This window comes from Biomphalaria glabrata, chromosome 5, assembly GCF_947242115.1.
Source record: "Biomphalaria glabrata chromosome 5, xgBioGlab47.1, whole genome shotgun sequence".
In the NCBI taxonomy this organism is placed as follows: domain Eukaryota; kingdom Metazoa; phylum Mollusca; class Gastropoda; family Planorbidae; genus Biomphalaria; species Biomphalaria glabrata.
Genome location: NC_074715.1, coordinates 13,326,389 through 13,342,708, shown reverse-complemented (window position 1 = coordinate 13,342,708; position 16,320 = coordinate 13,326,389). Strand labels below are relative to the sequence as shown.

The following is a 16,320-nucleotide window of genomic DNA, read 5'->3' as shown; positions in this document are numbered from 1 at the left end:
AAACAATTAGCACAATTATCTAAGGGAACGAAACCCTACAGATTTAACCAAATATGTGCATACTGAACGATTAATTTCCCTTGTTGGTATCAAACAAAATAATTAACTACCAGTAAACTACACACGAATGCGAATGTATCACTGACCAAATGTGTCATCACTGTGTTTCCATATCGTGTGTTGTAGGACACGTGGACGGATAGCTGGTCGCCGTCCTGTATACAGTCCACTACACTGTCCGAACCCTGGGAAACAGTCAAATGATACGTTAATTATGAAATAGTTTCACACCAGCAGCTTTCAATTCAATCCTACACCAGAGACCTATTATATGCCTATCTTATCTTATCTCATCATATCTTATCTTATATATTACAGACGTTACTCCAAAAGAGATGATAATGGACCTAATTCACGAATCGTAAACAAAACAACATTTAGCCACGTGATAATATTGATAAAACAATGAAAAAAAAACGTATCACGTGACAGCCTTTATGGATTGCGTAATTTGTATAGAAGAGATAGAGAACCACGTGGCTAAGTGTTGTTTGTTTACGATTGGTGAATGAGGCCCCTTACGTCCTAAGCATTTCATGTGTCAATCTAGTCATGCACGTTAATCAGTGACTTAAACTCTGCTAAGTCCTTTGTTTCCCTGGCTGATTCAGGCAACTCATAGTTATGGAGTGTGTGTGTGTTTCCATGGTGATAATGAAGAAATGGAGTATTTATTGTTCGGTTTAGAGAGAGAGAGAGAGAGAGGGGGCATTAAATTAATGTTAGTCTTGTAGAATGATGCAAGATAAGCATTTATTTAAAAAAAAGGGGGGGCGGACCACCTCAATTCGAACTCATGGCTAAATCCTCCTCAAGCCGACATTTTAACCACTCTGTTAGTAGTTCTTTTGGACATAGAAGATTGTATTGCTATGTATTGTTTCTATAGTTTCGTCGTATTGATGTGTTCACTAAGTCTCTATAAAGGGGACTAATTCAGCTTATACCACTACTTCATTCAAGTATAATTTCTTTCCCTTGTTCGAGATACTAAACAAAATAATTAATTACCAATAGCTAATAAACTAATTGGTTAATTTGTTTTATTGATTCTTGTGTTATCAGGTGAAAGAAAAGATTGTGCAAATTTTGATTCGAAATCGGGTGTCGGAGAAATAACGTGTACAAAATTTTTACCAGACAGACAAAGTGAGTTAATATAAGCTTTGTTAAAAGAAAATTATTACATTTTACACGTGTCCCTAGGTGAGTCATTGCAAGATATGACCAGATAAGCTCAACGCTTATCCATTTAGCTTTACAATTAATCATTGCAAGATATGACCAGATAAGCTCCACGCTTACCATTTAGCTGTACAATTAGTCATTGCGAGATATGACCAGATAAGCTCCACACTTATCCATTTAGCTGTACAATTAATCATTGCGAGATATGACCAGATAAGCTCCACGCTTATCCATTTAGCTGTACAATTAATCATTGCGAGATATGACCAGATAAGCTCCGGCTTATCCATTTAGCTTTACAATTAATCATTTGAGAGATATGACCAGATAAGCTCCGGCTTATCCATTTAGCTTTACAATTAATCATTGCGAGATATGACCAGATAAGCTCCGGCGTATCCATTTAGCTTTACAATTAATCATTTGAGAGATATGACCAGATAAGCTCCGGCTTATCCATTTAGCTTTACAATTAATCATTTGAGAGATATGACCAGATAAGCTCCGGCTTATCCATTTAGCTTTACAATTAATCATTTGAGAGATATGACCAGATAAGCTCCGCTTATCCATTTAGCCTTACAATTAATCAATTGAGAGATATGACCAGATAAGCTCCAACTTATCCATTTAGCTTTACAATTAATCATTGCGAGATATTACCAGATAAGCTCCGGCTTATCCATTTAGCTTTACAATTAATCATTTCGAGATATTACCAGATACGCTCCAACTTATCCATTTAGCTGTACAATTAATCATTGTGATTGTAAACGTTGAAGGTTGGATGTAAATTCCAAATGACTTTCAAATATCACATTTACCATGGTTTGGTCAGACGAGAAGGCCAGAGCGATGTATTGACCATTTGCACCCGGAAGACGCCGCGCCTTGATGTAGAACCAAAAGTAGTCCCCGAGGTTGGACCACATGACGATGAAATCACATGACTTGCTGTTGCAGCCAATGAAACAACCTCTGTCTTGACCACACTTGGCTTCTTCTAACGTACCCTAAATACAAATGTAATAGAAAGTATGCATGCAGCTAGTCAAGGAAAAACACTTCAATTGAACTGAAATATACTTACTAAGACTAAGACTAAGACTGCTTTATTGATCCTTGTGTTGTGATTACGGATCACATTGGAGATTAGGATCGAAGGGAGAAAACTATAAAAAGCTTTTTGGAATTCCTGGTTTACAGAATGTAGTAAGGATTGATAAGCTATGTCGTCTATTTTAAAAGTTACCTGGTAATTTTTACTATTCCTCTATTCAGCTAGCAAATTCGTCGGCTCAAAAAAACAACAAAAATCCTGGGTGAACACCGATATCGAAAACGGCTCTAACGATTTTCCTAGAAATTTGACAGCTGATGTATATCTTTGGCAAAAGAATAAGGTTTTCTAGCTAATTGGCCACACTGGGAAAACTCTAGTGTGACTGATATCATTTTAATAAAACATAATGAAAAATTGATTTAAATTTGGCTTGAGGTCTAGACAATCTTTATCTTAAACAGACACGTCTTCCGGTATTTCCGCGTAGGCCCTGTTCATTCAAGAGTTTTATAAACTTATACACTTTCAGGAACATTCTGCGTACTGTCTTATAAATTCTAGTAGATTTATACATTCGCTTATCCAGGTTTTATCGGGGGTGTGGGGCGGGCGGGTTAAAAATGTTCATTTTTTTTAAAAATCTATATATCATTCATTAGTTATTAAGAGCAAGCTAATCGCTCTATAAGCTGTATAAAGAAGGTTTTTGTACTGTACTTGTTCCTGTGGTAGTCAACACTGTGAAATCCAATTTCTAAGCTTTCTCTTTACAAATATTTTTAAATTAGGCCTCTGAGTTGGCAACAGGGATCATTCACTATTGTGTCCCTCACTTGTTTGGTCTATCTATTTCAAAATCTTTCCATATTTTCATCTTTTTATTTTCTTTATTTTTCATTAGATAACCTTATATCATTTTCACATTTCCACATTTCGCTTTCTCTTCTTTTTCTATGTTAAGTTTTTTTTTTGTTTTTTGCTTAAATGATGTACAACGAATATTAAAAATTTATAAACTAAAACATGTAGGCTATATCATGGGCGTAGCCAGGGGGGGGGTTCTTGGGGTTCAAACCCCCCCCGAAATGAAATACCCCCCCCCCCTTGGGGGAGTCGGAATTGAGTGACTGATTTTTTGCTTTGATTTTGTTTATTTTAGGTGAGATTTTAATACTAAACCATCACTTGCCCTAGCACAACCAAAGGGGTTTTGAGTTTAAAACCCCCTACCAGGGGGGTTCGAGTTTAAAAACCCCTACCAGGGGGGTTCGAGTTTAAAAACCCCTACCAGGGGGGTTCGAGTTTAAAACGCCTACCAGAGCAGTTCGAGTTTAAAAACCCTTACTAGGGGTTTTGAGTTTAAAACCCCCTACCAGGGGTTTTGAGTTTTAAACCCCCTACCTGGGGTTTTTGCAGTTAACTCCCCCTCTTCTATAAAACAAAACAAAAAAAAATGCAAACGAAAATCCCCTAATTCCAAGAGCACAGTTAAGGAAGATTTTGATTTTAAAACCCCGTCTAAAATTTACGATAAACCCCCTCTTAAATATAAAAAAAAGCTAATTACGCACTCAAAATGTTATGAGCATAGCTAAATGGGTTTTGACTCAGTTTTGAGTTTAAACCCCACTTCAGTGGGGTTTGAAGGTAAAAAATACCTCTTTTTAATAATAAAAAAAAAGCAAATTATACACTAAAAATGTTATGAGTGTAGTCTATGGGGTTTTGAGTTTAAACTCCCCTCCAGTGGAGTTTGAAGCTAAAAAGTACCTCTTCAATATAAATAAAAGAAAATTACTAACTCTAAAATCTATGAGCGTAGTCAAAGGGGTTTTGAGTTTAAACCCCCCGCCATCTTCAGTGTAAGAAAAAAAGCAAATTACGCACTCAAAATGCTATGAGCGTTGCCGAAAGGGGTTTTGAGTTTAAACCCCCATTCAGAGGGGTTTGGTGCTAAAAATACATCTTCAATATAAAAAAAAAGCAAATTACACACTAAAATTATTTGAGCGTAGCCAAGCCAATCGGGGGTTTTGAGTTTCTTCTACAGATGGCTTTTTTTTTTAAAGTTTAAAACCCCTCCAGATGGTTTTGAGTAAGATCCCCCTACAGAGCATTTTGAGGTGGAAAACCCCCAACAGAAGATTTTGACGATAAAACTTCTCTTTTCGATATAAAATCTAAAGCAAACTACAGTCACTTAATTCCAAGAGCGTATTCAAGAGAGGTTACACATTTTTACCAGTGGCAGGGCTCCATTAATAAACTGCAGTGAATAGTCATCTACCGAAATCGAAAAACACTAAATATAGCTCAACAAAGATGGATAAGACAGAGTTCAGGAGTCCGTTATAGAGATCCGATCTAAATCAAGGAAATCCTATGCCGAACTGGGAGTCGACCCCTTAGTAAGATTGTGAGAGAACGACGCATGAGGTTTGCGGGACATGTTCTCCGACAAAATGAATTACGCATAAGAAGAGTTGCAATGATATCCTAGTACAACTTGACGCCACTAATTCATGGAGGTCCTCATGGTAGGTGGGAAGAGGCTTCAGACATTACCAGTGACAGATTTTTATGGAAACTGCTTGACGTCAAATGCTCCGAACGGCGTGGGAGGGTCTAAGTCAGTAAGAATAGCACATTAGGTTTTTGAAATAAAACTTTTTAATAGCAGGAAAATGCATTGTAGATACCTCAGAATATGCATTTTGTTGGTTTTCAATACCAGAAATAGTGCTTGGCGGCGGGGCTTCGCCCCGCGCTGGGCAGCTCCTGGCGCTCCCCCAGACCCCTTTGCTAGTAATGTCGGGGAATCTACAATTTTTTCACTAACTCATGGAAGAACCTATTCTAGGGCACAATAAACGTCTTCCGAAAGAATGAAGGGTCAGAATGTAATAAAGATTATGTACACACACACACACACACACACATAAATAGATATAATTTTTTTTCCCGGGGGGGGGTGAGAAAAAAATTACCCCCCCCCAAACCCCCCCCCCCCCGAAAAAAAATCCTGGCTACGCCCATGGGCTATATCATGAAATCATTTTTAAAAAAAATAAACATTAAAAACTGACTTCTGAAGCAGTCGATTTTGACCAGTCCGGTGGCTGCAGAGCTGCTGTTTTATTGGTCAGCTTGATCTGTGTGGCTGTCACAAATGACGTCATTGTCGTCCACTGCTGCATGGTGGAAGATTCCGCGACTGTGGTCAGTGACAGAGCAGTTGTCTGCTCAGTTTGGTTGTGTGTGCTGTTCGCATCCGCTACGACAAATAGCGACGTGGTAGCCAGCGTTGTGGTTACAGGGGCAGGGGATGTTGGGCGGTCAGACTCACAGGGCTGGATGAATGGTGTCCGAAGGTCATTTGGGCTGCTTGACAGAGGCTGGGCCGTAGAGTCCTGGATGACCACGGAAGTGAGTTTGCTCCAGAATGTATCAAACTTGAGGACAATGGTCGCACTGAGAAACAGAGACAAGATATTCACAAATACTTGTAAGTTGAAACAATATTCTGTAGGGAACACGACAACTGGTTCACCCACAAGTGGTTCACAGACAACTGGTTCACCCACAAGTGGTTCACATACAACTGGTTCACCCACAAGTGGTTCACAGACAACTGGTTCACCAACAAGTGGTTCACAGACAACTGGTTCACAGATCTGATTCACAGACACATTTTTCATAGATCTGATTCACAGACAAGTGGCTTACAGACAAGTGACTCACAGACAAGTGGCTCACAGATCTGATTCACAGACACATTTTTCACAGATCTGATTCACAGACAATTGGCTTACAGACAAGTGGTTCACAGACAAGTGGTTCACAGACAAGTGGTTCACAGACAAGTGGTTCACAGACAAGTGGCTCACAGACAAGTGGTTCACAGACAAGTGGTTCACAGACAAGTGGCTCACAGACAAGTGGTTCACAGACAAGTGGTTCACAGACAAGTGGCTCACAGACAAGTGGTTCACAGACAAGTGGTTCACAGACAAGTGGCTCACAGACAAGTGGTTCACAGACAAGTGGCTCACAGACAAGTGGCTCACAGACAAGTGGTTCACAGACAAGTGGTTCACAGACAAGTGGTTCACAGACAAGTGGTTCACAGACAAGTGGTTCACAGACAAGTGGCTCACAGACAAGTGGTTCACAGACAAGTGGTTCACAGACAAATAGAGGCTGAGAAAAGGAGTGACCATGCTATCCAAAAAGAGACAGAAAATGATAAGGATTTTCTAAGTTAGACATAGTGAGACAGACTAAGGAGTAGGAACCTGGCAATGAAGAGAGAAGCAGACTAAAGAGGGGAACTTACCAGACCCAGACAAATAGAGGCAGATTAAGGCTGTATGGTGAATGATATTTATGCTCTAAAAGAATGGGCAGAACTAGAACTAGGCCTGGTCTGAAAGTGTCAGCAGTGGTGCCCAGAGACACACTCTCAAACACACACACACACATATATACAATTACAAACACACACTCCTAAGTAGCGGAAAAAAAACATATTTCAAAATACCCAGAATGATTTTTTAAAATGCAACATAAAACACACACACAAACACACATCCAAAGTGTCTTATGAAAGAAATGCACTAGTCTTCTCTCTTAACATGTATTTGCTTATTTTATTTATTCTTTGAATATCTTACAATATTTGTAGATGCCCTTGTGGTGTGTCCGGCGCCGTCCAGTTGAAACGAATGGAGGTCCCATTGTAAGGTGAACTGTGTGTCAGCGTACTCTCATTCTGAGGATTGTGAAAGATTTCGTTACAATAACAGTCTTTCGCATTAGTCGATGACTTCATGATAAATATTTAGAGTATAACCTTATATATATATTCAGATATAAATCCGAAACTTACATTTCCACACTCGTAGCGAGCACCAGGAACCAAAGTAAACTTTCCAATGGGATCTTGTTTACTTCTAGGGTCACGTGGGTCAATCCTTCGAGCTTGAACTAAGAATCCTTTAAGTATCGTCTGACAAAGTCCTCTTAGCATCACTAGTAAAGTAAACATCGAATACACTCAATAAGAGTCTTAGCATCACTAGTAAAGTAAACATCGAATACACTCAATAAGAGTCTTAGCATCACTAGTAAAGCAAACATCGAATACACTCAATAAGAGTCTTAGCATCTCTAGTAAAGTAAACATCGAATACACTCAATAAGAGTCTTAGCATCACTAGTAAAGCAAACATCGAATACACTCAATAAGACTCTTAGCATCTCTAGTAAAGTAAACATCGAATACACTCAATAAGAGTCTTAGCATCACTAGTAAAGTAAACATCGAATACACTCAATAAGAGTCTTAGCATCACTAGTAAAGTAAACATCGAATACACTCAATAAGACTCTTAGCATCACTAGTATAGCAAACATCGAATACACTCAATAAGACTCTTAGCATCACTAGTAAAGTAAACATCGAATACACTCAATAAGAGTCTTAGCATCACTAGTAAAGCAAACATCGAATACACTCAATAAGAGTCTTAGCATCTCTAGTAAAGTAAACATCGAATACACTCAATAAGAGTCTTAGCATCACTAGTAAAGCAAACATCGAATACACTCAATAAGACTCTTAGCATCTCTAGTAAAGTAAACATCGAATACACTCAATAAGAGTCTTAGCATCACTAGTAAAGTAAACATCGAATACACTCAATAAGAGTCTTAGCATCACTAGTAAAGTAAACATCGAATACACTCAATAAGACTCTTAGCATCACTAGTATAGCAAACATCGAATACACTCAATAAGACTCTTAGCATCACTAGTAAAGTAAACATCGAATACACTCAATAAGACTCTTAGCATCTCTAGTAAAGTAAACATCGAATACACTCAATAAGAGTCTTAGCATCACTAGTAAAGTAAACATCGAATACACTCAATAAGAGTCTTAGCATCACTAGTAAAGTAAACATCGAATACACTCAATAAGAGTCTTAGCATCACTAGTAAAGCAAACATCGAATACACTCAATAAGACTCTTAGCATCACTAGTAAAGTAAACATCGAATACACTCAATAAGAGTCTTAGCATCTCTAGTAAAGTAAACATCGAATACACTCAATAAGAGTCTTAGCATCACTAGTAAAGTAAACATCGAATACACTCAATAAGACTCTTAGCATCACTAGTAAAGTAAACATCGAATACACTCAATAAGACTCTTAGCATCACTAGTATAGCAAACATCGAATACACTCAATAAGACTCTTAGCATCACTAGTAAAGTAAACATCGAATACACTCAATAAGACTCTTAGCATCTCTAGTAAAGTAAACATCGAATACACTCAATAAGAGTCTTAGCATCACTAGTAAAGTAAACATCGAATACACTCAATAAGAGTCTTAGCATCACTAGTAAAGTAAACATCGAATACACTCAATAAGAGTCTTAGCATCACTAGTAAAGCAAACATCGAATACACTCAATAAGACTCTTAGCATCACTAGTAAAGTAAACATCGAATACACTCAATAAGAGTCTTAGCATCTCTAGTAAAGTAAACATCGAATACACTCAATAAGAGTCTTAGCATCACTAGTAAAGTAAACATCGAATACACTCAATAAGAGTCTTAGCATCACTAGTAAAGCAAACATCGAATACACTCAATAAGAGTCTTAGCATCTCTAGTAAAGTAAACATCGAATACACTCAATAAGAGTCTTAGCATCTCTAGTAAAGTAAACATCGAATACACTCAATAAGAGTCTTAGCATCACTAGTAAAGCAAACATCGAATACACTCAATAAGAGTCTTAGCATCTCTAGTAAAGTAAACATCGAATACACTCAATAAGAGTCTTAGCATCACTAGTAAAGTAAACATCGAATACACTCAATAAGAGTCTTAGCATCACTAGTAAAGTAAACATCGAATACACTCAATAACACTCTTAGCATCACTAGTAAAGTAAACATCGAATACACTCAATAAGAGTCTTAGCATCACTAGTAAAGCAAACATCGAATACACTCAATAAGACTCTTAGCATCACTAGTAAAGTAAACATCGAATACACTCAATGAGACTCTTAGCATCACTAGTAAAGCAAACATCGAATACACTCAATAAGACTCTTAGCATCACTAGTAAAGTAAACATCGAATACACTCAATAAGACTCTTAGCATCACTAGTAAAGCAAACATCGAATACACTCAATAAGACTCTTAGCATCACTAGTAAAGTAAACATCGAATACACTCAATAAGACTCTTAGCATCACTAGTAAAGTAAACGTCGAATACACTCAATAAGACTCTTAGCATCACTAGTAAAGCAAACATCGAATACACTCAATAAGACTCTTAGCATCACTAGTAAAGCAAACATCGAATACACTCAATAAGACTCTTAGCATCACTAGTAAAGCAAACATCGAATACACTCAATAAGACTCTTAGCATCACTAGTAAAGTAAACATCGAATACACTCAATAAGACTCTTAGCATCACTAGTATAGCAAACATCGAATACACTCAATAAGACTCTTAGCATCACTAGTAAAGCAAACATCGAATACACTCAATAAGACTCTTAGCATCACTAGTAAAGCAAACATCGAATACACTCAATAAGACTCTTAGCATCACTAGTAAAGCAAACATCGAATACACTCAATAAGACTCTTAGCATCACTAGTAAAGCAAACATCGAATACACTCAATAAGACTCTTAGCATCACTAGTAAAGCAAACATCGAATACACTCAATAAGACTCTTAGCATCACTAGTAAAGTAAACATCGAATACACTCAATAAGACTCTTAGCATCACTAGTAAAGCAAACATCGAATACACTCAATAAGACTCTTAGCATCACTAGTAAAGCAAACATCGAATACACTCAATAAGACTCTTAGCATCACTAGTAAAGCAAACATCGAATACACTCAATAAGACTCTTAGCATCACTAGTAAAGCAAACATCGAATACACTCAATAAGACTCTTAGCATCACTAGTAAAGTAAACATCGAATACACTCAATAAGACTCTTAGCATCACTAGTAAAGTAAACATCGAATACACTCAATAAGACTCTTAGCATCACTAGTAAAGCAAACATCGAATACACTCAATAAGACTCTTAGCATCACTAGTAAAGCAAACATCGAATACACTCAATAAGACTCTTAGCATCACTAGTAAAGCAAACATCGAATACACTCAATAAGACTCTTAGCATCACTAGTAAAGCAAACATCGAATACACTCAATAAGACTCTTAGCATCACTAGTAAAGCAAACATCGAATACACTCAATAAGACTCTTAGCATCACTAGTAAAGCAAACATCGAATACACTCAATAACACTCTTAGCATCACTAGTAAAGTAAACATCGAATACACTCAATAAGACTCTTAGCATCACTAGTAAAGCAAACATCGAATACACTCAATAAGACTCTTAGCATCACTAGTAAAGCAAACATCGAATACACTCAATAAGACTCTTAGCATCACTAGTAAAGCAAACATCGAATACACTCAATAAGACTCTTAGCATCACTAGTAAAGCAAACATCGAATACACTCAATAAGACTCTTAGCATCACTAGTAAAGCAAACATCGAATACACTCAATAAGACTCTTAGCATCACTAGTAAAAGCAAACATCGAATACACTCAATAAGACTCTTAGCATCACTAGTAAAGCAAACATCGAATACACTCAATAAGACTCTTAGCATCACTAGTAAAGCAAACATCGAATACACTCAATAAGACTCTTAGCATCACTAGTAAAGCAAACATCGAATACACTCAATAAGACTCTTAGCATCTCTAGTAAAGCAAACATCGAATACACTCAATAAGACTCTTAGCATCACTAGTAAAGCAAACATCGAATACACTCAATAAGACTCTTAGCATCACTAGTAAAGCAAACATCGAATACACTCAATAAGACTCTTAGCATCACTAGTAAAGCAAACATCGAATACACTCAATAAGACTCTTAGCATCACTAGTAAAGCAAACATCGAATACACTCAATAAGACTCTTAGCATCACTAGTAAAGCAAACATCGAATACACTCAATAAGACTCTTAGCATCACTAGTAAAGTAAACATCGAATACACTCAATAAGACTCTTAGCATCACTAGTAAAGTAAACATCGAATATACTCAATAAGACTCTTAGCATCACTAGTATAGCAAACATCGAATACACTCAATAAGACTCTTAGCATCACTAGTAAAGTAAACATCGAATACACTCAATAAGACTCTTAGCATCACTAGTATAGCAAACATCGAATACACTCAATAAGACTCTTAGCATCACTAGTATAGCAAACATCGAATACACTCAATAAGACTCTTAGCATCACTAGTATAGCAAACATCGAATACAATCAATAAGACTCTTAGCATCACTAGTAAAGCAAACATCGAATACAATCAATAAGACTCACAAATATATATCAGAAGCCTGATAAGTCATTAAAATAATAATAATTATAATATTTAACATTCCTAGAAACAGGCAGACCTGCCACATCAGTCTAAGACTGTTTTCTTGATCCTTATGAGAGATGAACTGTAATTACAAGGACTTTTTAAATTAAAAAAAAAAAATCCACAAAATAGAACACAAAACATAGTAGAGTCCATTGAGTGACTTCGAGCAGACGTCTTCATCCTTTTCACGTTCCAGAGTAGCGCTGGTACAGTCTGACCCAGACTATTCGGTATAGAAGGCCTCAACACTTACCTGCAACGTCACAACCTGTGACGTGGGAATAAGTTACTGGTCTAAACTGATTTGTTTTAATGATTTATCTTAATGATTATGGTCCACTGGTTATTAGTATATTATTAGCTAAACAATAAAATATAGGCCTATACTTCAAAAGAATACTTTCTACCATTAAAATGTCTCTTGAATGCTTCCCTACTATTTCTGCTTCACAGTAATCTGTGCCTCATTTGAAGCAGACAATCGATGCCAGTTGTTTTGGTTTTAGTACTTTTGATGAGATAATTCTGTGGTGGCTTGGCTAACTACATCGTAATTTACCGCTGTTCTTTACAATACTATCTACTAACCTTGTATAGTTTCCCCTGGTTTGTATAAATTCTGCGACACCAACACAGCATAGGGACTAGTGGTTGTCCTGGGGGTGTTCTGTCCATGGGAAGGCAACAGAGTCTGACAAGATGTAGGTGGCGCTCCTCCGGACCTGCACTGACTTCTTTGTATGACTAATAGAACTACCAGCAGCACAACATGTATCTAATAGATTAAGTACAGTTTGGTGTTTGGTAGTATGTGTTTCATTCAAATCGCACATGTATACTACCGCATTATAATAAAGTCCTGTTTTATAGTATAAATAGGAATCAGATTGGAGCATGTCTTCCCACCCAGAAAAATGCCAATTATTAAGAGTAAAAAAAAATATAACAAATATAAACTACTTAATCTGCTAAACTAGTTACACAGACTAAAAACTTAAACAAGCAATATATAAATATAAATAAATAAATATATATATATATATATATATATATATATATATATATATATATATATCAATGCTATTTCAAACAAAATTAATTTAATTACCACTATTGACTTTAAAAATATTCAAAAGTTAATATTAAAAATACATCTCGTTATTTGTGATATTTTTCACCTTGTATAATTTATACCGCTAACTATTCTGTTATGGAGGGATAGCCAGCCTTGATCTGTGGTAACTAAAAAAATTATAGAACAAGATAGGCTTTGATCTATCTTTAACTCTTTAGGCGCTTAGGGTCTCAAAACCCTTGCCATAAAGAGGCTCGGACGACAAATAGGTGGACAACGACTTTGTCTGCATCAGATGTGTGGCAAAATAAGCAGGTCACAAATGGGTCTGCGTATTCACGTGAAATACCGCACTCCTACTTAGTGTTTGAAATCGAAGACAATACCTTAGTAGCCTTAATGTTTAGTTTCAAATTTGAACACAAAAAACAACAACTTACATTTCGTTGTGTTTCCTTATCCATAGAAACGAAACAATAACAAAGTAATAGAAATGTGTTGGAACTCTTTTTTTTTTAAGTAACGAATCTTGTTTCTATGGTTATATCATTTATAATTTAAGAAATAAACAGGAACAAGTCAACAATAAGTATTTCACTTGAAGAAATCATTCACACCTTACTATTCTCACTCGAGATCAAACATTTTGTTGAAACATTTCATGAATTCACTGTTAAATAACAAAAGAAACGGATCCCAATAGAAAGATTCAGTGTTGGATCTAACCAAGCGTGTACTGAAATTTTAAACAAGACTGTGATTGATGGACATTCAATCAAACCAGTTGGTCCGTGATCAGTGACATCACTCCCTTAAACTTTCATTTAATTACCTGGCTTCATCACAACTTTCACTGACTTAGTAGGCCTACCTGGTCAATTATTTTCTTTAAGAAACCCAAATAGTGACCGAAATCTGGCCTCATTACGATATAGCACAAAAGTGATTTTGTAGCCACACTGCCGATTCAAATATAAATCTCTGAATACCTAACATTAACTTATCATGAATAACATAATTAAGTGGTTTAGTATAAATAATAGTTATTCCCCCTCCCCCAGGACGACAGGGTATGGCAGCTGGCATGGGTTAAACTTGATTCATTTATGACGACAGTCCATAATCGCATATCACATAGTCTGACATTTTATACTTAATATCACAACCTGAATTCTTAAAATTAAATTTGCACTATATAAAGGCATTTTCTTCGAGTTGAAGGATGAGTGCTGGAAGTGGGGAAACAAGGGCCCAGTGGGACGGGTTCAAGACCATGATGATACCACTTAACACTTTTTTTTTTTAATTTTAACAAATCGATTCGTCCGGAAATTTGCCTGGGCGCAGTGAGCCCCTGCCCCCTTCACCCTCATGTTTCCTACGCCACTGAGTACATGATATAAATAGTAGTAGTATTTCTTGTGATCTACTATTTGTCTTTCATCTCTCCCACAACCAAAGATTTGTGTTTTCTAGCCTCAAATAAGCAAACAAACAAAAACAACCCCGAGCCTTTATCTACATTTTTATCCTTCATATTTTCTGTTATTTAACTATCTGTCTAATAGCCATGTAGAAATTCAAATTTTGCTATATGAAGCCGAGAACAGATTTAAAAAGCCATTTCATCAACAGCTGCCTTCGTAGGTTCTTTCACATCCTTTGGTCAGACAACAATGATCTCTTACAAAGATCTCAAACTCCAGTAAAAGAACTCAGAAAGATGACGATAGGTCTACTTAAAACAAGTTGTATTTTTTTTAAATATCAAATCCTACTTTATGTTCACATAAGATTGTGAAATGTAGAGAACAAAATTGGTCATTATGAAGATCAAACCCCCGACATAAGCGTTACTAGCTAGAAGCTCTATTATCTTAGCTTTCCATGCATGTTTATATGTGCACAATTTTAGGTTGAAATAAATGATTCAATTAAGCTTTTGACTTGTGTCTTTTAACTAGTTTCCACCCACATCCCACCTTTTGACTAGCAATAAAGTGTTATCTAATAGTAGCAAATGTGAACTTATGGTTACAAATATGTTGTATTTAGCAGAGGCATTTAATTATTTCAAAGTGAAATGTATACACATTTGATTTTTTTAAACTAATTACATTGCCAAGGGAATAATAAAAGTTATTCTGTTTGTTTATTTAAAGTAGTGTCTTGACTATACTACATTATATGATGCTATAGTGAAGGATATAATCTACACCAACAGTGTATTCCATTATGTTTAAATTGGGTCTATGTACTTTTCGCTTAGAGTGTCGAATGGGATCTATATTTGATACATGTGTCCAAACCGTCGTGGTACAGAGGCCCTTCGGCATTGTTCCTTATACGTTGTAATCACAACCATGTTTTTTTGTTTGTGTGTGTGTGTGTGTTAGGTTTTCTTTGGTGTGAGGCACGGTGGCTGAGTGGTAAAGTGCTTGGCTTCCGAACCGGGACGTCCCATGTTCGAATGCTAGTGAAGAACGGGATTTTAAATTTCGGGGTCTGAGTCCACCCAGCTCTAATAGGTACCTTACGCGGTAAAGGCGGTTGGTCGTTGTGCTGGCAACACGGCAGCCTCGTTAATCGCGGGCCACAGAAACAGATCGTTACATCAACTTCCCTATAAGCATGAAATGGGAATGTTCTTTTTATTTTGTGTACAAATAACCATTTAGGGGCCTCTCATTATTCTCTATGACGGCGAAAAGAAAATCTTTATCGGCCACAGGTGGACAATGGTTATGCTTGCCTTGGTTGTGGCAAAATATGTAGGTCACAGCTGGGGCTGCGTAGCCACGGAAAATACTTCGAAGACAAGCCTTATTATTGTTTACTATGTGTACAGCTATAGCCTAAGTAGGCTGACAATGGGAAGTATGCTCTCCTCCTACGGTTGAGTCCTCAAACATTTATATAGAATAGTATAGTATAATTATAAAAATTGTATATATATATATATATATATATATATATATATATATATATATATTCCGAATATATATTTAGGGCTCATTCACCACAGGTGGTGTGCTGTGTTGAATTAGCCTAACATTTCCTAGCTAGTGTGTGACCGCTGGTAGTCTGAATGATTGATGGTGACGTCTGGCCAATAGTTGTGCAACTGACTTTTAATTTGGGAAAATGCGTGTGTTCGGTGAGGCGTGACCAAGTCGTCCAATGACGAACATTGTGTGTCAGTTCACAGATCACCTGGACACAACCAGTACAGCCAAACGTGAAGCTCCAGGGATCGGCAGGATGGGGCAACAGGTACAGGGGAGGGAGAGCCTAGAGACATGGCGAGAGGAGACAACATTGAAAACATTTGGATTGGGACTCATTTTTTTTGCTGTTTTATCTTTAGAAATTTCCTTCAGAAATGAAGATCATTGCGTCCT

The 16,320-nt window shown here is 36.8% G+C and overlaps 1 protein-coding gene across 1 annotated transcript in view; it reads right to left on the bottom strand.

The window, feature by feature from the left end:
• LOC106062694 (putative ferric-chelate reductase 1 homolog) overlaps positions 1–13,706 on the bottom strand; it is a 30,144-nt gene extending 16,438 nt beyond the window's left edge. The window contains exons 1-7 of the mRNA XM_056029938.1: positions 13,360–13,706; positions 12,433–12,619; positions 7,200–7,342; positions 6,985–7,082; positions 5,398–5,782; positions 2,073–2,261; positions 147–245 (exon numbers count right to left, since the gene is read on the bottom strand). Of these exons, the coding sequence (XP_055885913.1) occupies positions 147–245; positions 2,073–2,261; positions 5,398–5,782; positions 6,985–7,082; positions 7,200–7,342; positions 12,433–12,619; positions 13,360–13,383 (1,125 nt within the window). The 5' untranslated portion in view covers positions 13,384–13,706. The remainder of the gene's footprint in view (positions 1–146; positions 246–2,072; positions 2,262–5,397; positions 5,783–6,984; positions 7,083–7,199; positions 7,343–12,432; positions 12,620–13,359) is intronic.
• Between the last annotated feature and the right edge of the window lie 2,614 nt (positions 13,707–16,320).